This window comes from Streptopelia decaocto (genome assembly GCF_964273445.1).
Source record: "Streptopelia decaocto genome assembly, chromosome: Z".
Taxonomy (NCBI): Eukaryota; Metazoa; Chordata; class Aves; order Columbiformes; family Columbidae; genus Streptopelia; species Streptopelia decaocto.
The window spans coordinates 46670650-46698041 of record NC_138657.1 but is presented as its reverse complement, the minus strand read 5'-3'; the positions used below and the strand labels follow the sequence as shown (position 1 = coordinate 46698041).

General features: G+C 38.6%; 1 protein-coding gene across 1 annotated transcript in view; it reads left to right on the top strand.

Annotated features, from left to right (window-relative positions):
• MCC (MCC regulator of WNT signaling pathway) overlaps window positions 1-27392 on the top strand; it is a 213987-nt gene that overhangs the window by 18067 nt on the left and 168528 nt on the right. The window contains exon 3 of the mRNA XM_082075389.1: window positions 12457-12671. Coding sequence (XP_081931515.1) covers window positions 12457-12671 — 215 coding nt within the window. The remainder of the gene's footprint in view (window positions 1-12456; window positions 12672-27392) is intronic.

The following is a 27392-nucleotide window of genomic DNA, read 5'->3' as shown; positions in this document are numbered from 1 at the left end:
GGTCAGCTCAAGCCCATTGCTCTCTTTTAAAATCTTTTGTTAGTTGTTTGCATTATTATAGTCTTTATATTGATCTGAGCCACATAAATACACCTCCCTCACATTGACCTTTTGGTTTTGTACTTGAGCTGCTGTTTTTTTTTCTTGTCCTGCCTTGACTCTTGCAGGTTCTGTAAGACTTTATAATAGTTAGATAACATATGGAGATGCTCCCCCATGTAAACAAAAAATAGAATGGGAGGAAATAATAATAATGAGTGTTCAGAATACAATTGGTTTTTATTTGGTTGTAAATGAAAACTATTGTGGCAGGCATGTTCAGTATGTTCTACAGCTCTTTTTTTTCAAAGAGTCAAAGGAACACCACTGTAACGTGTTTCTGTGATGTAAACATTGCACAGAGTATGAACGTAATGAGAGCTGAGGAACTGTACTTGCAGTCAAGCTTGAATTATGATCTGCATATGGTTCCGTGCTTTCCCTGTCTTTGAGGGCTCACATATGTTCTCAGTGATCAAAGAGTCAATTGTGTTATGTTGGCTGTTTGCTATTGCTTTCTAAACATTGTTTAAGACAGGGGACATCGTCATGTGCAAATTCAAACATATAAACTTAGTGGATGTTCTTTTTTTGTGTATCTTTTTCTTGGACAGGGAACGCCGGTTTTAATGAAAATTATTTTCAAAGCTAGATACAGGGCTTTTTTCAAGAGTAATTTCTACATAATGTGTGAGCTGCTGATAATTCTTGAAAGCTGTTATCATGTGTCCACATGGGGTACATAAACTACAAAATTTCAAAATTCATTTGACTATATAGCAGGGGCCCTGGTGACCTGCAGGAAAGGAATCCGGCCTCTGTCATGGATGTTTTTACAATGCCAGTTTGTATATAGTTGCACAGAGGTTATCGATCAGACAGCATTTTGTGCAGGCTTTTCTTGTAGATGTTCACAATGTCTTAACAAAAACATATGCATATATATAAATAAAATATTATCTTTGCTACCTATATTTTTTGCTAGCAAAAAAGGTCCTAAGAAATACTTACATCTAAATGACTAATGAATTTTGTCTCACCCATCATTTTTATCACTGATAAATTGTTCTAATAGTTTTGCCATACTTTGCCCAACAAATGTTTCTGTTCCGGTGTTTCCAGGTGGGATGCAGATATAAGGAAACTGGTTGACTATTTTAGTCAAGGTACAGGACTCAGTTTTACTAATATCCAGTCAAATGTGTACTCAGTAAGCCAAAACTGCATCCATATCTACCATCTTGACAATGAAATGAGTGTATAGATTTAAAATTTATTCCTTTATTCAAATGCATGAAAAAGGACATTTTCCAGCTTATTAGAATGATGCTTTTTGCTGCTTGGATATCCACAACTCAAGACTATTAAAATGTGTTGTAGTTCTTTACAGCATTGATGTCAATGTCAGCTTTAACAATAATTTGCAAGTAATAACTGTTAATTTTTCTATAAATTAAATGGAATGTGAACTCTGTTAATACTCTTCTGACGTTGTTTAAAATCTAATATAAATTAATAAAATAACTTTTGAAAGTGCTACTGGAGTCTTGCAATGACCATATGCCACCTGACATTTTAATATATAATTTCAGGAGGAAATACAGAAAGAATGTTAGTTACTGATCAAATCTGTGGGTCCTGTTTCCAGTTAGGGAGGCTGAAAGCCATGATGTGTACAATACATCTGTGTGAATCATCTAGTGAGTGATGGAATGAGATCGCTTGGTGAATGAGAGGCTGTAATACAGCAGAAATACACTTTAAGGCAGGAAGTTGCCTGAACAGTTGTGGCTTCTGTCAGGTTTTCAGGGTTGCATAGTTTTATATGTCTTATGTAAAAGCTAGAATTAGAATTACTTATATGTCGTATAGATTTGTCTAGCTCTTTACGGGTAATTAGCAAATTGCCAGAGTACTCTGGCAGAGTACTCTATTTCTAGTACCCATCATTTTTGAAGATGAACAAGAAATGGTTCTGCTTATTAACAAATTCTTTCTTTAGACAGGCGTATGGTCTCCTGTCCAAGTGAAAGCTGCATGTTCTTACTGATGTGATTTTACAATCTAGGTAAATAGTTATGAGTACCAGAGTCATAACTAATTTTTGGCTGTAGGTTAGGAGTAATTAGTTCATAGCGAACTCCCTCGTTCCCTTTACTGAAAAGAATTCACTTGAAATTTTGATGTGATGATTTATTTAGATGGTGGATCAAGCATGAAAATTAATCAAAGGAATGGTAGAAATTCAACCTCAAATAGCAGTAGTGAGTAAACATCAGAGGCAGGCCAGTTGGGGCTGAAAAATCATTGCTTTTGCTTTTCATTAATTCCATGTTTGATCTTACTGCAAATAAATTGCCTTCAAGAAACTAATAGCAAGATCAAATTTATCGATGCTATATTTAATTAAAAACGACAGGGTTCATATGGATTCAAAGGTGGGGTGCAGATTTTCGTGAGACTTACGAGCAAAATTTCACCTTAGATTTGTTTGACTGGAAAAGCTGTGAATATCTACTATGCCGAATTCAACTACATATAAAATTACGTTAACTGTAAGTGGTTTATTACTTTTAAATATTCTTTTGATACTGCCTGCCATCTTTGTGCAAAGCAGCAGAATATAGGTAATTGTTTGTTTGTCTTTAGAAGCATAGAGTGCTACATTCTCTGAGCAGCAGAACAAACAAACCTGGATTTCCAAGGGATTTGTGATTGACAGCTGACTCATCTTATTAAAACTGCAATGTATAGTACACGTTAGACACCAGTGAATCTACAAAGGGTGAAAGTCATCCCTACAGAATGGGTTCTCTGGTGTCTGATAGGGCAACAGACTTGACCGAGGCTTTCTTTTGGTTTGAATATTTGTAAAATGTTAGAACAGCTAATCTGCATTATACCAGAGGTTATTCTGAAATGGTATCCTGTCTCTTGGAGTAGTGAAAAAGACATGGTTAGAGAAGATAATAGGAATTGTGTGAGCATGTAATGCTTCTTCCCTATTAAATTTCAGTTCAGGACTTTGGACTAGAGATGGTTGCACTTGTTCGCACATGTGTTGCCTCCCACCATCTGTAATACTGTCTTACAGAACTGAGTCTTTGAACCCATGCTGTTTTCTAGCATTTGCCATGTCCTGTCACCAGGAGTAGCAGAGTTTACTTTTTTGTTGCAGGAGGAACAAATTCTTTTTGCTTTCTCTCAGTTTCCTGACCTTCTTCCATTTGTGGGATTTTTTTTTTTTTTTTTTTTTTTTTTTTTTTTTTTTTTTTCCCCTAGTGTGTCTAATCAAGGTTGAGCATTGCATCACATGGTGTTATTTTCCTCAGCAGGAGCACTAATAGTGTCTGTCATCTCTGTGCGTTCCATGGAATTAATGTCTGAGACTATGACACTACTGTCAAATGTCTTTGAAATTACTAGATAGCGTAAAATATTGGAGGGAAGGTGGAATACAGACAGACTGGGGGGCAGAGCATGCCTATGGGGAAAATGCAGGAAGCTGCACTTCTTGATAGCTGCTGCTACCTAGAGTTGATAGAATGGTTGGCCCCAACAGAAGCATGGAGCTGGAGCTGGAGCCTGGTCCTTGGCCACCGTGCAGCTCTGCAGAGCATCACAGCTGTGGCTTGGTACAGAGTAATGTTACTGCACAGCCAGTGCTGTGCAGGCTTCTTGGTCAACTGCAGTAGCAATACACGGAGCTGTCGCTTGACATATGGGGTGTGGAACTGGCTTACAGCATCACTTCATCGCTTTGTTCTAGTTTATGTTCTCTACACAAACTGCGATAAGCTTGAGAAACCAGAAGGGTGCAGCTGGGATATTCACAGAAGCCATGCGTCATTTGACTTGGGGATGAGCACATCCCACTCTCAAGCTTTTGTAAAACAAAGGTGCCCTCTCAGCAAATTTCTGCTTAGCCTCTCCTGACTTACATGGTGATGTAAGCCTGCCCACTTCTAATAGAGCCAGTGTAGATCTAACATATTATGGTTCATAAAACAGTGAGCAACAAAGTGACAATGACAGACAACAGATGCAGGATGTTTTGTTTGTTTGCTTTGGTACACATGAATTGAAGTCAGATCCAAATTGAGATTCTTTTGAGTGGAAGATAATCTGGGGAAGGAAGGTGATTGTTTACATATAGAAAAAATTGCCACGTAAGAGGAAATAACTGTTAAAAAAATACAGTGTATACAGTACAAATACTGCACTTGAAAGCTGTGTTGGAACTTCATCTAGCCTCAGTATGATATCAAGTTTATGCGCCCTTTTTCCTATTACTATATACACCTGTTTTTACTGACATAATTAATTTCCAGGAAAAAAAAAAAAAAGGATTACTGTCTGCCTGACTATAAACCTCAAAAGAAGTATTAGATTGAATTCCTAAGTGCAATGCAGACTTTAGACTTAAGTGTTCTGGCAAAATTTAGTTTGGTAATTAAACAACACCTGGTTTCTGGGAGACTTTGGTTTCCAGACTGTTGATAAATCATTCCCATTATCCATTTCTTGTGTCTGAATAGACAAAATGGTTGTCACGTCTCAAAGATAATCTTAAATTATTCCAGATTCAAGGACAGGTATATGAGGGTGTCATGGATACTGTGTTTTTTTTGTTTTCTGTTTCATCATTTCCTATATGGCCAATGCCAGTCTACTGGGAACTACTGAAAACACAATATTTTACAGATTTACATTTCTACAGTAATTGAAATAAATTTGATGAAGGTCATTTGGCTGAAATTCCACAAGTATTTGTTAGTATGCATGTCCTGGGTCCTTCATCCACAAAGCTGTTTTGTATGACTGGAAAACTGTAATGAGATAAACTTTTTCACTAGACATATCACTAAATGTCTTACTTTCTCAAGACTTTATAAAGAATGAGTTACTTGATACAAACTTTGATTGTCTACTTCATGGTTTTATTCTTGGCAAGCTCATTCTTTTATGTGTTCTAATTTTCATGTGGACATTCAGTTTATTTCTTATGATTTTAGGTAGTTTTTATACTTGGTAAAAATCTACTTAGAGGAATATATCATTGAGTGTAAAAAAAAAAAAAAAAGCGCCAAAAAAAGAGATGCTAGCATTACTTTATTTAACAAGACTACTCGTTAAGTTTCTAACTGTTCTAATTTCTTTAAAGGTGCATTTAAGAATCTCCCAGATTTACTATATATTTGTACCCTGTAGTGAGTTCAGCAGCACAAAATTCCAGAATTCCTAAATTCTGAATGTACAAATACGAGGATACTTCAGTGAACCTGAAATACAGGTGAGGCTTTATGATGATTTGAAGAAACATACCAGCAGGATATGAAAATGTTGTAACTCTAGCTCAGGGAAACAAGGGAGGCAAAGTGTAAGCTGACTGCACTTGCTGTACATACTACACTTACACACCTACAACTCTGCATGAGCCTCCAGTGGCCACTATGAAGCATAACAGGAGAAGGTCTATTTTACTGAATTAAGTCTGTAAGAGAATTCTTGTGTATTCTGAGTATTAGTGTCATATGTTCTCAAACAGAAATTATTTTTATCTTTCAGTCAAATTTTGGGTACTTTTTCAATTTGTTCTTTGCCTTATTTCTATGGCAAAAAGATTATGCTCTATTAGGTCATTTGTTAAATAGTGATGTGTTTTTTTGTGATCTCTGTAATGCATGTACATTGCATTGTATGTTCCTAGTACCAGTAAAAGCATATAAAATGCTGTTTATACTCTTTCAAAGTATACTTGCTTGTCTTGGTGTAATACCAAAGTGTTCTGGAGCTTTTTGTTCTTTGAGGAATTTAGAAAACACCAAATCTAGACAAAAATTATTAAAGGTGTCAGATGCATTTTTCTGAGAAGTCCAAGGCATTTATTTTTAGAGCAAAAATGATTGATTTGGTTCAATTTTCCCCTGAGATCTATTTCATGAAACCGATTTCTCCCATGAAGTAAGTTGCCTCCGTCAGGGTGGGGCATGGTGTGGCTTCCTCCACTGAGAGCTTGCTGTCCTCACTTGCAATCGTAAGGAGAGAAGGACTGAAATAACATAGCCTAACCCGGTATCTTCTGTCCAGCGTTCATCAAACCAGATAAAGCCATGGTGGGAGGAACAAGACATAGATAGTGATCCGACAGAACCTTGTTCTAGAGATAAATTGTCTCTCATTACTGCTTCTCCTGTAGCAAGTTATTTCCTTCTAGGTCACTGGAGGAGAGTTCAGAAAAATTCTGATGAGAATTTTCTTTAGGACTGAATGCTGAGCTGAGCATGTATTTAAAAATTATTCCTCTGCAGACTTTTTTTTTCCCCTCAAAAAAAGAAAAGTTGTTTTATTCTGAATTCTCCTAGAACTTCTAATAGATATTTAGAAGGAAGTTTTCTGTATTTTTAAAATGAACAGGCTCACCTGCCTGTGGATGGGAGAGGCAGTTATTGTCATCTCTCTTTTGCCATGCTGTCATTCATATGGATTTGTCATCTGATGCAAAATATTAAGTAGGTTTTAGAGCGTGTTTCCTGGTAAACAGGAAAGAGTTACTCTAGCTGACAGACTTAGGACGTGTACTGGGTGGTAACCATGTGCAGTGAAGCTGGAGCCTTTGGTCTTTGATTCCTATATGGGAGTAGTTCACTGACTCGCATAAAGCGTTTTGTGGTTATCTTGTGGTTTTTAGGTAGGTTCCATTGCAGACATAAACAGTTCTAACAGAAGGTTTTTGTGAATGAAAAAGCTGTACCCACTTTCTCATTAGTTTCCTGTAAGTCTCCTGGTCAAAAAACACCCCGGGCAGCAGGATGTGACAGAAAACACTTGGTTTTTAATGTGTTATGAAGAACTTTGGTGTTATGGACACACATGATGTTATGTAGGAAACAATGGAAATAGTTTCAATAAGCTCCAAATATGACTGAATTTTCACTTTTCTAATCAGGTTGGCTTAGTATAAAGTTTATCCCTTTTTGGAACATAGCTTGTTTTCAGTTTTGATTTACTGTACTTCATATGTTGCTTGAGCAATTGCAGCTTTCTTCAATGTGTGAATTTTCTTTAAAGTGCATTTGGCCCTTGCAATTTTTCCATCAGATTATAGGAGTTCAATGTCTGAATGTCCAAAGACCTACTCCCCATTCCTCTTGGTTTCCTGCCATACCTCCCATTTTTTATAGCTAGGCCTACTCCTTGACATCTTGTTCAGCTGACTAATTAATGCAAAAAGACCATTCTTTGTTAATTTTATATGGTTTTCACTTCATTCAGTGGTGGTCTTACCACAAAAATCATTATTACTGAAGCCAGGGGGGAGCTTTCAAATGACTAGTGCTTTTCGCAAATCTCCTTGTTGTGCTTTTATTGAATAAAAGAGTAGGCACCCACAATTCTCACTCGTTCTTATAGGTTTTCAAATTTTAACTGTGGAATGAAAGATTAGCCTGAATGCTGAAAAATAGCCATTTTTTTCTGGTAAGATAATGCTTCTGGAATACACAAGGATTCTGTCTCTGGTCAGTCAGAATCTGAATTTTGAATATTGAACAAAATGGAAAAGAGAGGAACTGTCTGGCTCAACTTGAAAAGCTGCAAATTCACTGGTTGCCTAAACTGTAACCTGTTTATGCCTATTGAGTGATCCAGTGTGTGAAATGCCATGGTAGAATCAGATGAACGATATCTCCAAGAATTGTATACATGTAATAAATAATGAAGAAAATATTTTAAAATAATTATGCAACTTCTGATTGCAATATCATGGCTGATTGAAACACTGAACTGAGAGGAGTTAACTCCCAGCCACGCAGCAGCAAAATCATCATATTCTAGAATAAAATCTGCAAGCTGTGCCCAGTGCACATACAACTTACATTCTGTGTTACATGTCAGAGTTTCTCAAGGAAGTTTAAGTAACTAAATGTCAGTGATACCTCATGAAAAACAGTGACCAGATTTTAGGTGTCTGCTGTTAAGACCCTCCTCACTGAGTGAGGTGTAGCTGTGTGACCTAGAGGCTGGTTGTGCTCGTGGTGTCATATGTTGCTGACTGTCTTCGTGTTTGCCATGCTTTGTAAGTCCGGCTCATTCAAGAAGCTGATGCTGGGCTAATCTTACAATACCTCACTTTTCCTGATACCCCATATCCTTTCAGCAACTAACACATCTTCAGCACCCTACCGTCTTGGTGGGTTGTCTTTCCTGCTCTATGAGCAAAGATGAAATCACGTAATGCTTGGTCTGTCAGCATGGGCTGGTAAAGCTAACCTTTGCCAAACCAAAAAGCTTGGCTTTGGGTAGGCTTGTAGTTACAGTAGGCACTTGCTTCCCTGCTGCAGAATTGAAGGCTTCTAAGCAGAGAAGTTAGTAGAGAAGGTGAAATGCCGTTTTCTTTCACATCAGCATGATGAAGTGACACCTGTACCAGGACACAGACACTGTGCTCTTACTGAGAGCTTTGAAGGTGGTAAGATTGAACTAGCAAGAAGTCTCAATGCAGATGGGCAAGGTATCCTATCATAGTGATATTTGTCAAGGAAATTGATTAAAGTTACTTTGGGACAATTCACCAACTGAAATTATGAAATCTTGTATGTGTCATCAAAGTAAACTGTCCTTTGTTTTTCTTTAATGTCATATGTCGAAGTTTAAATAATTGTAAATTGTAAGGAAATAAGTGATTAACCAAATTAACAGGAAAACCTGGCAAAGGCCAAAATCTTTAAATAAATATTTCAGACAAGATTTAGGTTGCTCTGCTGTGATTGACCTGACTGCTGCTAATGGATGCACATATACTTAGATGATCTACTCATCTACTCTATACAAGACTAGAAACAAAAGGTTCCTGTTAGGTATTGAGTGTTTGCTGTAACATGAATTGCACCCAGAATTAATTAAAGGTCAACACAGGGAAGTGCTAGTAGTACTAGGAAGAATACTTGTGTAGACGCTTATTGAGAATCAGAAGCTTTCATACTGTGCTTTTAGAGAAGTCTGATGTATCCATTTGGTCCAAAAAGGATTGATTTAACTGTCTTACTCTGGAATTGAAACATTGCTTCTGAAATTTGAAACCAATTATATGCTCTTATAATACTTGGCTGATACAAATATCGTACAACTCATATTTTTCCTTTTTCTGCTTAATAATTGTAGTAGTATAAGTCTTTTTTTTGCAGCGTACTTATTGCCTGGGAATTTTGATGCTAATAATTTTTGTTCATTTAATATGTAAATTTCATGTTTCATATGATTTTAAGTGTAGAGCAACAGGGAAAACTGCTATAGGATATGTCTGTAGTTCTGTGAGGATTAGTTCTTAAACACAGATTTAGGAACTATAGATTCCTAGTTATCAGGTCAGATATCAGCTCTTGGTGTGCTGTCATGCCTAATGATACCTTTTTTTCTGGTTACTACTGTAAGAGTAAGAGTTGCATGTTAATTCCCAATTTAATTTTCAGTTATAACTGAAATCTCAGTTCTGAGAACTGCAGAGTTTCCCTGCAGAGCTGAGACTTAAAAGGTGCGTGACCCAGCAGGACAGCATCTTAACAGCCAGTTTTGGAATCTATTGGGGAAAAAGTGGGCAAATTTAGTTTAGAGACTAAGGTTAAGCCCAAAATAAAATACTGGAAATGCCCTCCATTGTAACAGTCATCTCCTCTTGCCTTTGTTTTATTTTGTTTTGGTTTTTGCTTAATTAGGAGTACATAGGTGAACTTTGAAGAAAACTTGGGTTAAAAATACATTCACAATACAGTCATAAAGCAATCTTTCCTGGATCCACCTGTGATTGACAGGTGACTTCTGAGCAAGCTGGGTGTTGTTAGCACTTCCAATTTGCTAGCAGATGGTACAATCTATGAAGGCCACCTAGGTCTTCAACAAAGCTACTATTGTTAATTGAATGAATGTGAAAGCCCTTTTGCAGGACAATGTCATTTGAGTAACGGAAATTTAGTGGAGGTGCTCTGTTGAAATATGTGTCATATTTAGCTCTGTAGAAAGAGGATTATGTAACCACCTCTCTTAATTCTGTGGCTATGGTTGTGCAGGCAGAGTTGTTTCCCTTGTCAAACCTGGGAGATGACAGAACTATCCCTTATACCCCTCAGGCTCCTGAGATATTTCTGCTCCTTCAGCTCTGTGGGCTGCTGTTTTTTTTGCTGCACAGTATGCTGTGGCCATAAGAGGGCAGAGATTCCTAACCTTGTGTGTTGTCACTAGTCGTAGTGCACCGCCCATGATGTCAAATACGGCTGGTGTCTATCTGGAACCATCCTAGCTCAATGCTGTTGGACAGCTTGCAGCATGTAGTTAGATTAAGTAAGGTAGCACATGCTCTTGGTGTAAACATAATTGAACCAATCTTTAATTTTTACCTGGAACTGTGGTAAGGAATCATGGTAATTTTATTGGTATAAACTGTAATACTTTTTTGTTTTATTTTCTACGTACATGTTCAAAGACTAGCATATTCTCCTTACAGTAAGGCAGGGAAACCACATCTGGGTTTCTTAAGTCAGTTTGTTATGCATAACTGCTTTACAGGGTGTTAGGATATTGACCTAAAGCTGCAGATTAATTGCCATCTTACTTCCCTTCTGGCTGCTTCTCTATTTGCACTTTGCAGCTTGAACTTTCTTGGCAAGAGGGAGGCATTCTCCTAATAGTTCATTATATAGTTTATTGTTTCTCCATGGCATTGTACTGTACAAGTAATAACCACTGATTAGCAAACACTCAGAATGCTAATGAATATTTGAGAGGGACTTAGCTCATAAAAATGAAAAGCTTTCAAACTAATAGAGCGGCATTACAGACAATTACTTATGGTTTGATGATTACACGGTGGATGAAGAGTTTTGCTGTAGTCCGTAGTGCTGCTCTGACTTTTCTATTAACTTGGAATGTGTGCTCGGACAAGTCTCTTTAATTGCTTTTAGTCTTAATGAAATTTTACATGTGCTGCCCAGGGTTATTAAATAATCTCGTGTCTACTGTGGAATGTTTTGCCATAGGAAATTTTTGACTCTAAAACATAACAAGATTTTAAAAGGAGTGAGACAGTTGTATGGGAAGAAGAAAGAAACACCTAGGGATGAAATGGAGATAAAATAAGACAAGTTTTTTAAATTTGTTTTGGGATTTAAGCCCATCTCTGCCTGTAGGGAACTGGAAGAATCACACATGGAGGAAAAGCAATGCCACAGCTTCATGATACAGAAACTTTCTCTGAAGTATTCATTGTTTGTCAGTAGCTACATGATTATATTCTTGCATTGAATTGTAATTTGTGATTGTGTGTCACTGAAATAAGCAATCCTGAGATAATAACAAAGGCAGTGCTAACATAAAAAAATGCTGAACTGTATGGCTAAAAGATTAATGTGTTGTCTTGGTATTCAGTAAGCAAAAATAGGTGAATTACGTTTTTTCTCTGTTGTTCTTTGATCAGTGCTACTTTTCAATCTAACTAGTAACTGACATTCATTCAGTGGTCCTTAACAGTGTAAATTACACTGTTTTTACTCTATACTAAATAATGTATGCAAATGCTTTTATTTTTTCTTCTGGATCTTGTAATTTATTAAATGATCTGTGAAAATGCTTTACTTTCTTCTTTTTTTTTTTTTTTTCTTTTCTGGCGTTGTCAGCATGTTCAAGATGGGCAATAATGCTGGTGGAGCTGTTTGCTTTTTTTCTTTCTGGAAAGATAAGCAGACTTATTCATGTGTCAGCAGTGCGCCCTGGCAGCCAGCCATGTCCTGAGGTGCATCAAGCACAGCGTAGCTGGCCTTCGAGGGGAGTGGTTGTCCCATTCTGCGCTGCCCTGGTGCGGCCCCACCTTTCAAGTGCCGTGTGTGGTTTTGGGGACCTCAGTATAAGAGGAACATCAAACTGTTGGAGGGTGTCCAGAGGGGGGCAACCAAGATCATGAAATGTCATCACGGCAAGACTTAAAAGGGGCAGTTGAGGTCAGTTTGTTCATCTTGGAGAAGAGAAAGCTGATGGGTGAGCTCATCACAGCCTACACCTTCCTCACAGAAAGCAGTGGAAGGGGAGGTGCTGATCTCTCTCTGGTGACTAGCAACAGGACAGGAGGAAATGGAATGAAGCTGCATCAGAGGAAGTTCAGATGGGACATTAGGAAATGTTTCTTCACCAAGAGGGTGGCTCGTGACTTAGAACAGGCTCCCCAGGGAAGTGGTCACGGCACCAAGCCTGTCAGGGTTCGAGGAGTGTCTGGATAATGCTCTTAATCATATGGTTTAGTTTTAAGTAGTCGTGAGAGGGGCAGGGAGTTAGACTTCATGATCCTTATGTGTCTCTGAGATACTCTGTGATTCTATGTGTTCTTTATATACACAGTCCATACTATAATGTTTTTCCATTTCTGTATTTTAGGTGCCTTATCAGGAGCCAGAGAAAGCTGGGAGTATGATTCAGGAGCAAGAGACCTTCAGAGCCCAGACCTCCAGAGTAATTTTGTACTACAAAATGTACTGGAGAATGGTGGAAGCAATGCGAGTCAACAGGCTGCTCTGCTGCAGAGACTTCTAGCTCAGACCTCAAATTTTAGCAGATCTGTTGGAGGAAGCTACTTAGAATTAGCCAACACTGTAAGTGCATTTTGCCTGTGCTTTAAAATTTTGTAGAAATGTCTTCTTGTTTTCTTTCCAAAGCAGTATGTTAATTCCAGCCTCAGAACCTTTGAACCCTCATGCCATGTTGCTGTTGCCTTTCATTTACCAGAAGACCAATGTGATTTTAGTGGTTAATAGGTGTATAGTATTTCCAAAGCTTGTATTACTGATTTTCATCAAAAAGGGTAGAAGTCTGTGAGGAGCCAAACTGAAGTTTTTCATTTATACAGTTTAACAGAAGAAGAGTTGTGTCTGAAGATTTCCTACCAATTTTTAAGTATGGTGTCAGATGGTTCAGAAGTGTTGTGCAAAAAAATTCTTCCCATGATTACTGCCCACTAAATTGTTTGATAATTGTTTTGAACCCTTAGTGTGCTAGCACTGTGCTAGCAAGAACTATTCTCTGTTGTAAAAATACAAGTAACTGTTGAATGAGTAGGGCATTATTTCTTGCTTCCCCATCAGTGCATTTGAATCAAATTTATGTTTTCATTTTAAGCCAGGAGTGTTATAGTAGACCACCCATTTTGTAGCATGTTTCTGATTTATGTTGCATGAGTTGCGTGAGTTTAAGTGGAGAAGTGCAGAAGTAAAAGGTGCTAAAATGAAAGCAATATGTTTCTCTTTTTTAAAATGACTATTTATTGGCACACTTAACTGATGAAATAGAGTCCTAATTCATAGTATCGTAGTATAATTCAAGCTGTAGGAGAACCTCAGAAGGTTATCTAGTCCGACATCCTGCTCAAGACTTGGTGTCCTATGGAAGTGATTGCTGGGAACAGAGGAAATTCAACTTCTTTAAGCTGCATTATTTGAGAAGAAATTGATGAAAAATATTCTTAAAGTGTTTTCAAGGCCTTCTAAGTTGTATTTAGGTTCCTGAACATGGTCTGCTATAGGACCTAAGGTTTCCATATGCAGAGTAAAAATATGCAGATATTGAAACTTATCTAAGGGAGAAAAGTGTTCAAGGAAGGAATTGTTTCCTCATTATCCATAGGAAGGATAGTAAGGGATCAGCTATTATAAATCATTAAACTCTTCGATCTTCAAAACTGGGCAGAAGCAGCTGGAAACTGGAAAGAACAGAAAATGAACAGGCATACATGTATTATTAGAAAGAAGGTAAGATGGAAGACCTAGGAAATTATAGGCCTATTATCAGCTTTATTTATTCATTCGAGTAGTTTTCTGGAAATCTAATTTTAAGTAAGAGAGAGAGAAGATGTAGATTTGTAAAAGAGCAATCATGTGCATCCAATCTAATATTTCCTTTAGCAGAATAAAAACTTTGGAGATAGAAGAGAAACAGTAAGTGTCTTGTTTCTTCAGTAGGACCCTGCTTGAGTAATGTCACCATCAAGGCAAGAAACATCATCTAAATGTAGCTGCTAATAGGTGGATATTGAACAGGGTTGAAAACTGTGAGGCACTGTTTTTTTGAATGTTTCCTGAGCACAATTTCTGTCCTGTGTTCTCTGACTTCTATGAAAACACTGCCGGACTCAAACAAACTCTAATGGTAAAACAAGTACTTCCCCACACCAAAAACTGCTCTCACAATAATCCATTAAAAAGGTGCAAGTCTAGGTCTAAGGCAGATAGTGAATGAATCATCATAAAACTTCCTGTTCAGTTATACATGTCCTGTAGCATGCATTGACTTGCTTAAAGATTACTGGTTTTGAAAGACATGAGCTGTTTCACATTTGATTATTTTAAAAGGTGTAGAATGCGCTTTAACAGAAGTTTAAGTAAAGCTGCTTAAGGCCAATACAGCTGTGCCAAAAGAGTGGCTTGCATGCTTTTGTTTCTGGATTGGGAACTGTGCGTTGCTATGTGCTTTGGATCTGGAGTTCATTCAGGTTTCAAGGTGGTATGTACTCGTTTGCCTTCTTTCTGTGTCTCTTAATGATGATGGTTCGGAAATGAGGGGCTTTGGTAACATATTGTACATTTGCAAATATAGAGGTATGCAGTGTTATTCAAGAAATGCACCGTGTGAAGGCTACTGCATTGCTATAACATGTAGAAATCTTAACTAAAAATTCCGAAGGCTCATAAGAAATAAATATCCCAAGGTATTATGGCTTTCTTATTACTCACATCTCTAAATTCCTTCTTGCTTACTGTCAGGTAAGATGGCCTGATCTTTGTTTTGGCAAGTATCTGTTATACTTCTGCTTTTAAATATTCTTTCTATGTTCTTTCAAGCCATAGTAGAATCAGCAGTCTCTCATATGTAAATAAATACAATAACATTTTCATTTGACTCCTGCTGAGTGTTGGTGTCATTGGTCACATGTAAATTTTTGTTTTGGCTTTATTGAAATTGAGAGATAAAGGAATAGGAGAAAATGGTGAGAATTATTTACTTTGTTTTTCACTATTTACATTTATTCCCATTACACAGTTTTTAATAGTGAGGGGGGTGCTTACTTCAGTCTAGGTTTAGACTCTTCAAAGAGATAGACATAGCCTTCTTAGAGAGGTGATTTAATATGGGTACTTCCCTCTCTGTGTCTTTTCTGAAATTGTTTTACGTAACTGCTTTTGCCACAATGACAAGCCAAACTGCTCCCTTGCATTCATTCACAGAAATGACAAATCTCAGCTTTCACATTGTTATGGGTTGAATCCAGGGAACTTTTTCAGTTGTACACAAGGAGCTGGGCAGATACCTTTATACTGTAACCAGGATTGCTTTGAAAAAACTGATGGAGGCTTAATAGCTTAATTTCTTCCCTTCAGGAGCTGATTGTAAACTTCTTTTTGTAAAGCTGTGTAATAGAAGGACAGAGATTTAAAAACAGACTCTGTGTGGACTTTTATCTCTGGAACTCTAAATGATCCTAAAGTTAACCAGAGAGATTTATCTTCTTCAGAACGCTTACAAAAAAGCAGAACAGACCCTTTCTGTGTCATCCCGCTCCCGGATGAACAGTTCCTGGCATCTTCTCCCAAATGCATGTACACAGGCCTTATGGACACACTCTTAAAAGCAGATTTTTTTACGTTTCTGTGTAGATACGTAGATACTCAGAGGTTAACCAAAGTAACTATTGTGTGGGTGACCATAAACCAGTTAGGTGCTTTCTGGTTAGGACTCATCTGATTGCTTTTCTCTCGGCACCCTGAAGTGTTTTTCCCTATTGGAGAGTCAATTCTTATTACTTAATTTCTTGTTTATCTTTCTGACAGCTTCCTTTTGATTTTAAACTGTGCAGTCAGGCTAAAGACATCCTTATTGTGATGATATACTTCTAGAGCATAAATTATACTCGGTCAATACAGAGGGTGTCCATACTGCCATTAACATTTAAGTTTTTCATTTGCAAAAGCTAAATGAACATCAGTCCACTGTTGCTTTGCTTAGTTTTTATACAGTGAGTGTTTTTAATGCGTTTGAAATCCTGTGAAGTACAGCTCTACAAGACTTTTTATAAACATAATAGCTGCTCTGAAGGAGCAATGCAATTTTTTTTTTTAAATGCTGTTTGAAATTCAGCCATTCATACTCATTGCATATGTTTTTATCTGTTCATTTCAAGTCATTTTGCTATGTTGTGGTTTATTAACACATGTTCAGATACAGCTTTTGCTTTACCTCAGTAATTTATTCTGTAGTCTTTATAGGGTGTTTAACTCTTTCAGTGTTTTCAGATTCACATTTTTACACCTAAATATTAAGAACACATTTCTTTTTATATCTTTGCACCTTGGTACCAGTATTTATGACTAACATATAACCTTTAACATGACCTGTCACCACTTACTGATGATGTACATGTTCATCCCATTAGGTTAAATACTACAGCAGATACCTCTGATAGGAACCCTTGCATATGTTCCAAATGTAATCATTTATGGGTTTAGTTTGTATTGCATTGGGATGTAAATAATTTAAATATTCTTCATGGATAGAAAATAATCCAAGCATTTCAAAGGATTTCTTTGTGCATGTGCATGCTTGTGAGTTGTTTTTTCTTTGTACTTGAATATTCAAAGTCGTACAAGGGTCACTAACGTGCACGGTCATGTAACTGCAGTGAAACAGCTAGTTCATGTGGTGTCACATCTGTTCACTTCCCACGCAGCCATGCAATTGTGATGCATTCCCCATGGTGCTAGCAGGAGGGACAGCTCTCTATTGTAGGAGCTGATGTATTGCTGTTCTCTGGAAACATCGCATGGGGCAGCATCCCCATATGATAGGCATTGTCACATTAGAATGCCAGTGAAGTTTAATAAGCTGAAGTAGTAAAATTTGGATATGTTTAATTCACTTTTCATATTCTCCTTGCACATAATTAAAATAGACTAGATTAACTTGATTATTTTTTTAGTAGAATGTGTGTATATAAATGCTAGTACATGTCTGTGTGCTTACTGTTAGTTTCTGTTGCCTTAATTCATTGTTGTTTTAAGATGAATGTATTTGTTGTCAGAAGTAGCTACATTTACATAAGTAAAACCACTTGGGATTGTTTCATCTGCCATGATAATATGATCTCATACCTTTATTCTTTTAACTGTAAGGAACTCTGGTTTACTGAGAAAGCCTCTGCACAGAGATCTTACATTTTTGAAATATGATCCTCAGTATGTTCTCCTTTTTTTTTTTTTTTAAACTATCAGTCCAGGGACTGCTGTGTTCCAGGATGCTTTAATCTCTGGTTTTCCTTCCAAAGACACTCCTGCTCTATTGGAATCTTTTTGACTGCACCTTCCTTGCCAGAGCATTTTTGGTTGAAAACACAGAAAAATTTGATGAGGGTATGATTGACTTGCAGAGGGGAAGAGTACAGCTGTGTTTTTGAGAATAGAGTGTGGTAGGATTTCTTCATGACCACTTGCTTTCAGAAGCTCATGTTGCTATTTCCTCCTCAAATCAGCCATGCAAGTGCCACAGATGTGGTTGTTCTTAGAGAGAATGGCATATTTACAGAGGTGCCAGCATCACTTCCTGCAGCCTCTCATCATTCTGGCCAGCGATAAACAGATGTAATCCTGCTTTATCTTGTCAATGCAAGGTGGGTGTGTTTAGGCAGGAGGACATTGATGCAGTTTGCTCAACCTGCCAAATCTGCACGTAATTCTCATCTTAAAGGGAGCTGGGTTTGGAGTGTCTCTATTAAGAACAAACCAGAAAGCTAATGCACCAAGATTCTTAATGCATCTCTTTGTATCTACTGTGGAATAAGCTCTTCTTCAGCTATTCCTGTCTGATTTCCATGTGTGTGTACCTCAATCGGAGCTACTAAGGACTTTGTTGATCTTGGGAACAGACCATTTTGATTGTACGTCTGTGTGACCTGGTATGCTTTCTGCGCAGCAGAATTAAGTTGACTATACCAAATTTAGTTCTGACCGTGGACTCACTGTGCCTCATGGAGATGTCATCTCTGTTGGCTACACAACCCCAAAGTTGATAAAGTATGAAGACATACTGGAAATATTAATGCTAAAGCAATATGTAGTTATATTAGCATTAGTTTCTCAGCATGATCACTAGCAGATGAGAACTTAATATCTTTGTCTTAGGAAGTGTCATGTGCTCTGAAAATGGATATTCTTACTGTGATACCTCTTTGTTAGTCAGACTCCTTGAATGCTAATTTTTCCTCCTTAAGAGTATTGAGCTGCATATTATGACAGACAGAACCATTGTTTTGAGAAAGCTATTATTTTTAGTTGACGTAGTTTATACTGAGTGATAGTATTCCAGAAGTCACTGTTACTTTATTTAGGGAGAGGCAGCTTTTCCTATCCCACCTAGAGGATCTGCTCCCTAATCAGGCAAACCTAACTTACTGTGGCCTATTCATAGAGATAGCTTTTGGGTATAAAAAGAGCACACTTAATAATTATCACTGTGTTTATGTGAGACTGTAGTGCAGCTGGTTCTGGGTAACTACTTGAAACAACATTAATGGGCTGTTTCATCCTGAGTCACAATAACCGTTTTTGTGCATTGAGATGCATGTAAATGTAAATTAAGTGATCTGCATGTAAATTCTGTACTGCTGTCATGTTATTGAGCATGTTATGATTTCTTGCAGTACCTTAACATTATAATATGTACTTAGTACTTTATCAAGAGAATATTACAGAGATGCTTGGTATTTGGCATATATTCACATATGACATCCTGTGCTGAAATTCAAAATGCTGAATTTAATCTCCTTGGCCCTTTCTCTAGTACTTGAGACCATTTGACAATACATCAATTATTCTGTTACTTCGTACCACACCTCCCAGCTTGGCTGTAAGACAGCCAGCTGAATTTTCTAGCATCCTTTGCTGTGTGACTGGCAGGGGATGTGCCTGTGTAATCAACAGTCTTTCCTAAAAACACTGATATGATTGAATTATCCACTGGTGATAGGTGTCTGCTTGTCCATCTTATGTATACAAGTCACAAGTCACTGTAATGTTAGTGTGTTTAGGGAGTAAAAATTAATATCCATACTACTTACCCTCCCCAAAAGTTGTAAATCTTGTATGTGGGCTGTTACTCTAGTAAGCTACCTTTTTGTCTTATTTTAACAAAGCTTGTGCATCTAGATGTAAAAATTGACTCCTTAAAAACAGGAAGAATTTCTGGTTATAAAGAAAGCAAAAATACTTCTTTAGGGGATAGGGAAAGAAATGACTTCATAGAGATTTGCAGCAGTCAAGGTATGCTCTTAATAACTATCCTAAATATGAAGAGTTTTCTCTATTGTTTAGTGTATAGCCATCCCCTGTAAATTAAATATGAGTTTTATTGAAATCACACAGGTATTTCTTTTGGGAAACGATCTTTTCAGGGCTGGTATCAAGAACTGTACTGTGAAAGGTAATTCCATGGTTGGTTTGTACATTTGTTTGGTGTCCGTGTTAATGAGAACCTACTACCATGGGTCTCATTTAATTTCTAAAGTTTTTATGGTTTATATCTCAGTAAAATTGGTATGGCCTTTTCTGGCAAAGTCTGCTCCTTTTTCTTTTCCATGCTCTCTCCAAATCTTCTCTTTTTCTAAAATAGGCTTGTTTGCTCCTTGGTTTGGGAAGCTCTGCTCCTTCAGCTTCCCCACCCTTTCCCTTACAGACATGGAAATTTGGCCTCAAAGCGTCAGGTATCCTATGTTCTCAGGACACATGTTTTTGACAGGAGAGAGAACAATGCCTTTCTAGTCCCTCTGTATGAGGCTTGTGTCGATAAGAAACACTTAGATTCTATGTATTTCAAGGAATTTATTAATTGCTATAGCCACTTTGTAGGATATGTCAGAATTCGGTTACTTGTGCACAGATCTAGTTTTCCAAGTTATTCTGTCAAAGGATCTGTTCTGTATTTGGGAACCGGTGCGTAGTGTTACAGGAAACCACAGGAGCTGCATCTCTTCCTTTCCTCCTCTTGCAGCCATTTGTTTTCCATGTCCTAGATGTGATGGGTATTAAAATTTATTTTTCATGCCAACAAAAGCTATTACTCTGAAAGTACAGTCTAATGATTCCTTCAGCTGGAGCTGTAGTAGGCAGGAAGGCCTGAAGACGAAGAAGATTCTAGTGGTGTGGACAGTAGAGCCTACTCTTAATAAAAGATTTGTGCCGAAGACAGCCTTGCCTTTTGTGCCTTTGCCTCCAAACTAGGCATCATTTCCATTCTGCCAGGCTAAAAATAGAATGCGACAATTCCATTAACGCAATAACTGATTATTGGAATATAGATTCAGGAGGTTTGGCTAGTCAGAAAGCAGGCACACAGACAGTTTTGCCTGACAGATGTTTTTTATGTGTGGAGATACATGAAGCTGTTTGCTTTTTGTCTTTGAATTCAAACCAGCATTGAAATGGAGTTTGTTTGTCTGAAGCAGGCATCAGGTGTAATAGGATTATGCACTGTGTTTATACCATTCTGGCTTATATAGCCCTCTAATAGTGCTCAGCTATTCATTTTTCTTTTATAAGTTAAAAGGGACATTACAGATTAGGTCTGCCAAGACTAGTTTGCTTTATTTGAAATATAGTTTTTCTGTCTTTTAACCTTACTGGATCGTAACAGACATAGAAGTGAGCAAAAGGCAAACTATGAAGTTTCTTGAACATATGAAGTTTCAGTAACATATTGACATAATTTCTTTCTCCCTCTCTCCATGACAGATGATTTCATTATGGGATTATAGCCCCTTTTTGATGACTTTGTGCTGAGGTTCTTCTTTTTTTTTTCCTGTCACTATTTCTGTCTGCAGACGGTCACAGCACAATGTGATAGGTGTCACCATAGGGCATATTTGTTCAGGCAGCCTTTTAATAGATCCTTTTGACTGAGGCTTTTATTTGGATCTTTTATGTGACAGTTGAACAACATCTCTCACAATATATAATGAAGGTGAAGTGCACAGAATGGTGGGTTTTATCCCAGCTCTAAGGTTGTAACTGAATGATGGGAACCGGCATGTGGCAGTGGGATGCTATAGAAAATGGGGCTTTTAACAAGTGCGTGTAAGTTTCAAAACTTGTAATTTAAATCAGTTGCAAGGATTTTGTATCCTGACTAGATTCTGACTAGAAACTGCGCATCCCATTATGTTTGCTGTAGTTACAAGAGCTCCGGCTCCAGTGCAGGTGTGCAGATCTTTTTACTCCTTTTTTTTCCTAGGTTGTCTGAGATGAAGAGCGATTCACCTGGTACATTGTCCCAGCACCACTGCACAAAGCCACATAGAATATAGTATCAATATATTTACCTTGCTTGGTCTTGCTAAGCTGAGCCTGAGGCCCAGATTAGTCTGTTGAAGCGAAGTGAATCTCCTGGGTTCTGGTGTGCCAGAAAGATTACAATGTAGCCTTGACACAGGATCTTCTGCTTTACCAGCCTTTCTGCCTGATGTTTGAGTTGGAAGTGTTGACCTGACATAGTTGCAGTTGGCACTGTTGAGCTTCTGTGAATCCTCGTTAATTAAAGAGATGTGAAGACTTATTCCCCCTCCCCTTTTATGCATATAATGAACCCATATGTTTTTGTTATATTATATACAGGAATTTTAATAATAAAATGAAAATCTTAACCACAGTGCACAGTTGAAAATGGACTCGAAGAGCTTTTGCAGTTCAGGGCTAGTTCAGTTATAATGGAGTGATCAACCTTTATCCTGCCAACCAAGTGAGACAAGGTAGGGTTCCTGCCCATAGAAACCTGTCAGTGCCATGGTTAAGTTCATCAAGATGCTTGTGCTCCCTGGAATTATTCCCCTGACAGTGTCAGGTCTGGGACACTGACCTCAGGCAGTACAGGATGCTGCTGCTGCTGTTCAAACTTGCTGCTTCTCTTTCTGTTCTGGATTTGTATTATTTTTTTTTTTTAATGAACATATGATTGTCAGCACAGCTGTTTTGAGGAACTATTTAGGTGCCAGTGCAGAGAAAATGGGAGGTGAGTACTTCTGCACATGCGCTCTCTTGCACTTACTGTTTGTACTTTTTGTGAAGAACTGTTTCAGTGTGATTGCTTCATTTTGGGTTAGAAAACCACATTATCACTACTCAGCTGGGAGACAGATTATGTTAATAGCTCTGTTGCACTGTGTTGTTAAACTCTGTTTTTCATCATGGTAGGAAGCAATCAAATAAACTCTGAGCTTTGGGAAGGGCAGTGTCTGTTCTGTGAAGAGTTCATAATGAAGTAAGAACCCCACTGATGTACCCAAGTGAGGTTTATGGCTTTAAGCTAAATAGCCCTCTCTAATTTCCTATGCTGAGTTTTGTATTACTTTACCTACTTGAAGCTATAATTTTAGGGAAGTGACTGGAGAAAAAGACATTGAGTCTTTCTACCCTATGAATTTTTAAAGAGATTGTAAGTGCATATTATTGCTGAATCTGATTTTTACATGAATATTGATTGTCTGGTATGTATTATAGAAAAGGAAGGAAAAACCCTTATTTCTGTAGCGCCCACAGGGGTGCCAGGTGTTTCTTGAAGTGTCTCATGCCAGGATACACTTATAGTTACAGGATGCTAAATAGTTAGGGAGTTGAGAATTGTTCTGTAAACTAACTTGTTGATCTTTATGAGCACCCATTCAACTATGCAGCCAAGGAAGACAGCAAATAAAATGAACTTAACACAAGGCCTGTAGGAATTCAATGACAATAATCTCAAATTTGTTGGTAGTAACATAGATCTGGTTGAAAACTAGGGGTTTTGATTCACCAGAGGTTTTATATGTATCCCTTGAGTTCACATTGTTGGTGAAGTAATTTTTTTAATCATTTCTGACAAAATAAAAGCTCCCCCAAACTCCATAAGTGCTCAGTGAACTTGATGCTCTTGTTATTTAGATGTTCATGCCAGCCGCAAAGTCTTGTAGAGCTTCAAGTAGGGATCTGTCAGCCCCTTGACTGCCTTTGCCAGTATTCATCCATTTGAAAATGTTTCAAATGGAACATCTCAGTGAATCCACACTTTCAAATACTTACATATGTACATGTATATAGATAAGTCTGTGTACACACATATATATAATATGTGTATACTTGTTTGTTAAGTGTGTGCAGTATATATACAGAATCACAGAATCACAGAATTGACTGGGTTGGAAAAGACCTCAGAGATCATCGAGTCCAACCCTTGGTCCAACTCTAGTCCGTTTATTAGATCATGGCACTAAGTGCCATGTCCAATCTCAGTTTAAAAACCTCCAGGGACGGCGAGTCCACCACCTCCCTGGGCAGGCCATTCCAGTGCCTGACCACTCTGTCTGTAAAGAATTTCTTTCTAATATCCAGCCTAAATTTCCCCTGGCAGAGTTTAAGCCCATGCCCCCTTGTCCTATTGCTAACTGCCTGGGAGAAGAGACCAATCCCCACCTGGCTATAACTTCCCTTCAGGTAGTTATAGAGAGTGATGAGGTCACCTCTAAGCCTCCTCTTCTCTAGACTAAACAACCCCAGCTCCCTCAGCCTCTCTCCATAGGTCTTATGCTCAAGTCCCTTCACCAGTCTTGTTGCTCTTCTCTGGACTCGCTCCAGCACTTCAATGTCTTTCCTGAACTGAGGGGCCCAGAACTGAACACAATACTCCAGGTGTGGCCTCACCAATGCAGAGTACAGGGGAAGGATCACTTCCCTTGTCCTGCTGACCACGCTATTTTTGATACAGGACAGGATACCATTGGCCTTTTTGGCCACCTGGGAACACTGATTGCTCATGTTGAGCTTCCTGTCAATTAGTACCCCCAGGTCCCTTTCTGTCTGACTGCTCTCCAGCCACTCTGTGCCCAGCCTGTAGCGCTGCAGGGGGTTGTTGTGACCAAAGTGCAGCACCCGGCACTTGGCCTTGTTGAGCTTCATCCCATTGGAATCAGCCCATTTTTCCAGTCTGTCCAGATCCCTCTGCAGAGCCCTCCTGCCTTCCAGCAGGTCGACACTCCCTCCCAACTTGGTGTCATCAGCAAATTTGCTGATGATGGTCTCAATCCCCTCATCTAAATCGTCAATAAAGATGTTAAATAGGACTGGACCCAACACCGACCCCTGGGGAACACCACTAGTGACTGGCCACCAGCTAGATGCAGCACCATTCACCAGCACTCTCTGGGCCCGGCCCTCCAGCCAGTTCTTAACCCAGCGTAGAGTACACTTGTCCAAGCCATGGGCTACCAGCTTTTGCAGGAGTATATTATGGGAGACAGTGTCAAAGGCCTTGCTGAAGTCCAGATAGACCACATCCACGGCTTTCCCCTCATCCACCAGGTGAGTTACCTGATCATAAAAGGAGATCAGGTTGGTCAGACAGGACCTGCCCCTCCTAAACCCATGCTGGCTGGGTCTGATCCCTTGTCCATCCTGAAGGTGCTGTGTGATTCCATTCAGGATGATCTGCTTCATAACCCTGCCAGGCACTGAGGTCAGGCTGACAGGCCTGTAGTTGCCAGGGTCAGCTTTGCAGCCCTTTTTGTGGACTGGGGTAACATTGGCCAATTTCCAATCATATGGGACCTCCCCAGTGAGCCAAGACTGTTGGAAAATGATGGAGAGAGGCTTGGCAAGTTCTTCTGCTAGCTCCCTCATCACCCTAGGATGGATCCCATCTGGTCCCATAGACTTGTGAGGATCCAGATGGCTCAGTAAATCACCAACTATTTCCTCCTGGAATACAAGGGGCCTATTTGGGTTCCTGTCTCTGTCAACCACCTTCAGAGATGAGTTGTCCTGAGGGCCACCTGTCTTACTGGTAAAAACTGAGGCAAAGTAGGTATTAAGTACCTCAGCTTTCTCCTCATCTTTGTTAACTATATTTCCCTCAAAGTCCAACAGAGAATGGAGGTTTTCCTTGCCCCTCCTTTTGTTGTTAACATATTTGAAGAAGGACTTTTTATTATCCCTGACAGAATTGGCCAAATTAACTTCAAATTGTACTTTCGTTTCCCTGATTTTTTTTCTGCATGATCTAGCTATTTCCATAAATTCTTCATAAGTAGCCAGCCCTTTTTTCCACAGTCGGTAAAGTCTCTTTTTATTTCTGATTTCATTCAGAATCTCCCTGTTTAACCAAGCCGGTTGTCTTCCCCGCCAGCTAACCTTTCGGCACACTGGTATAGCGTGTTCCTGTGCACTCAAAACCTCCTGCTTGAAGCATGTCCAACCCTCCTGGGCCCCCTTGTTTTTAAGCATTGTTTCCCAGGGTATGCTCTGAACTAGACTTCTGAATAGGCAAAAATCTGCCCTCCGGAAGTCCAGCGTAGAGGTTTTGTTAATGGTTTTCCTTGCATCTCTGAGTATTGAAACATCACAGACTAAATATGTACAAATATGTATATGTATGTGTATATATGTACATGTAGTCAGAAAGTATCCATCAGTTCATCTCTTAAACATTCAGAAGAGGTCTTGACCACAGCTGGTGAAACGGGGAGCTTGTGTGGGAGTGGAGTGAAGTGTCCAAGCTCAGCTCTGATGCAAACCCGGGGCCAGGCTCCCTCCCCCTTCTTTGTGTCACTGTGGGCACTTACGTGGTCACTAGTCCAGGTCAGGGAGTTGCGTGTTCAACATGCCCATGGTAACAGAAGTCAGAGTGGAGAGCAGTTCTAAAATTAGGGAAAATAATTACAGATTGAACACACATAGATGTCTCAGAAAAGCTCAAGAATGAAAGAGAAGGGGGCAGCTGATGAGCTGCATTGCTGAATGTTTGCAGAAACAAGATCATGACTGTGGAGTGGGGACTGGAACTAGAAATGGGAGTGTATGAAGGGTAAGACATAAAACCAAGAGACTTTAGGAGTAAGGAGAGAATGTAAATGAGGAAATCTCACTATCAGGGAATGGGCAAAACAGGAGAGACTTAGCAGGGGAGTCCTGGCAAAACTTTCTTATGTGAGAGAGAATGTTTGAAAGACATTCAATTTGCAACTGATAAATTTGAGGGAATACAAGTTCTGATGCAGGAGAAGAGTAGATATCTCAAAGGCAGGATTAATCCACAGGTATTTTACTAAGAGTGGTCATATTTTTAGTGCAATAAGTATTCAAAACCAACAGACTGTATCTCAAAAAGTTAAATCAAAATAGCTACCAAGATTGTAGGGACTGGAAGTGAAATGAGTGAGTTTACCTTGTGGTTAATAACTGGAGGAATAGATGATTAACTGAGGGAATGCTGAACAATGAAAGGAAGCTCAGCAGAAGTATGATGACATGAATTGTAGTTTACAGAATGTCCTTGTTTGTGTTTTTAAGCAAGGAACAAATCAACAGTGATGATAATTAGATGGCTGCAACATGAAAGGAGCATGAAATTGCTGTTTTCTCTCCCTATTGTCCTCAGACAATTTCTAACATGAATAACAGGCACACATTGACACCCTGGTGCTTCTCCTGTCCTGACCTGATGCTAAGGCTCTGTGGGGTCAGGGGAATCAAAATGAATGTGATGGCTTTGGATGAAATGACAGAAAATGAGAGTGGATGTTTGACAGGTTGGTGAGTGGCTTTATGGCATGAAATACTGAAGGATAGAAAAAGGGATCAAATGTGAACTCCCAAGGAGACTGGTCGGGTCAAGGACATGACTTTTTAAGTGGATTAAGTATTTAAGGAAGGGTGAACAAGTGAGAGTAGCTGATTGAAGTGCTATTTGGAAATGACATTATTCTAGACACGTTATCTGTTTTAGACTAATTGAGATGGTGTGATTGAAGGAAAGAAGAGAAATTTGCTTGCATTTTTTTCAGAGAGAGTGGTTTATTCTTCAGTATAAGGTTACTTTCAATTGTTTCAAATAAGTTGTGGTGTTTTTTTGTTTTTTTTTTTTTTCTCTCAGCCTAGGTGCATAACCTTCACCAGCATTAATGAGAACAGTTTGCATCAAGAAGAAACTACCGTCCCTTTTGGCCTCTCCCTTTTATATCACAGTGCATTAGTATTATTGAATAAAGTATTTTCTGGAAACATTATCCAAATGCTGTATTGAGCTTCTGCTTCCAAGTTTAGCCTTCTGAGTGCTACTATTTTGTCCATGGAAATTTAGACTTTGGCACTAAAGCTATGTATTTCGTGCCAGAATGAGAAAAAAACATGCTGCACTCAAATTAGGTGTGCCAGATTTGCAATATTTGAAGGTGTAATCTATTTGTGTGTGGGATTATGCAGGGTGCTGCTCTAACTGTAGAGATGATATTGAAACAAATAAGCATAAACTAAATG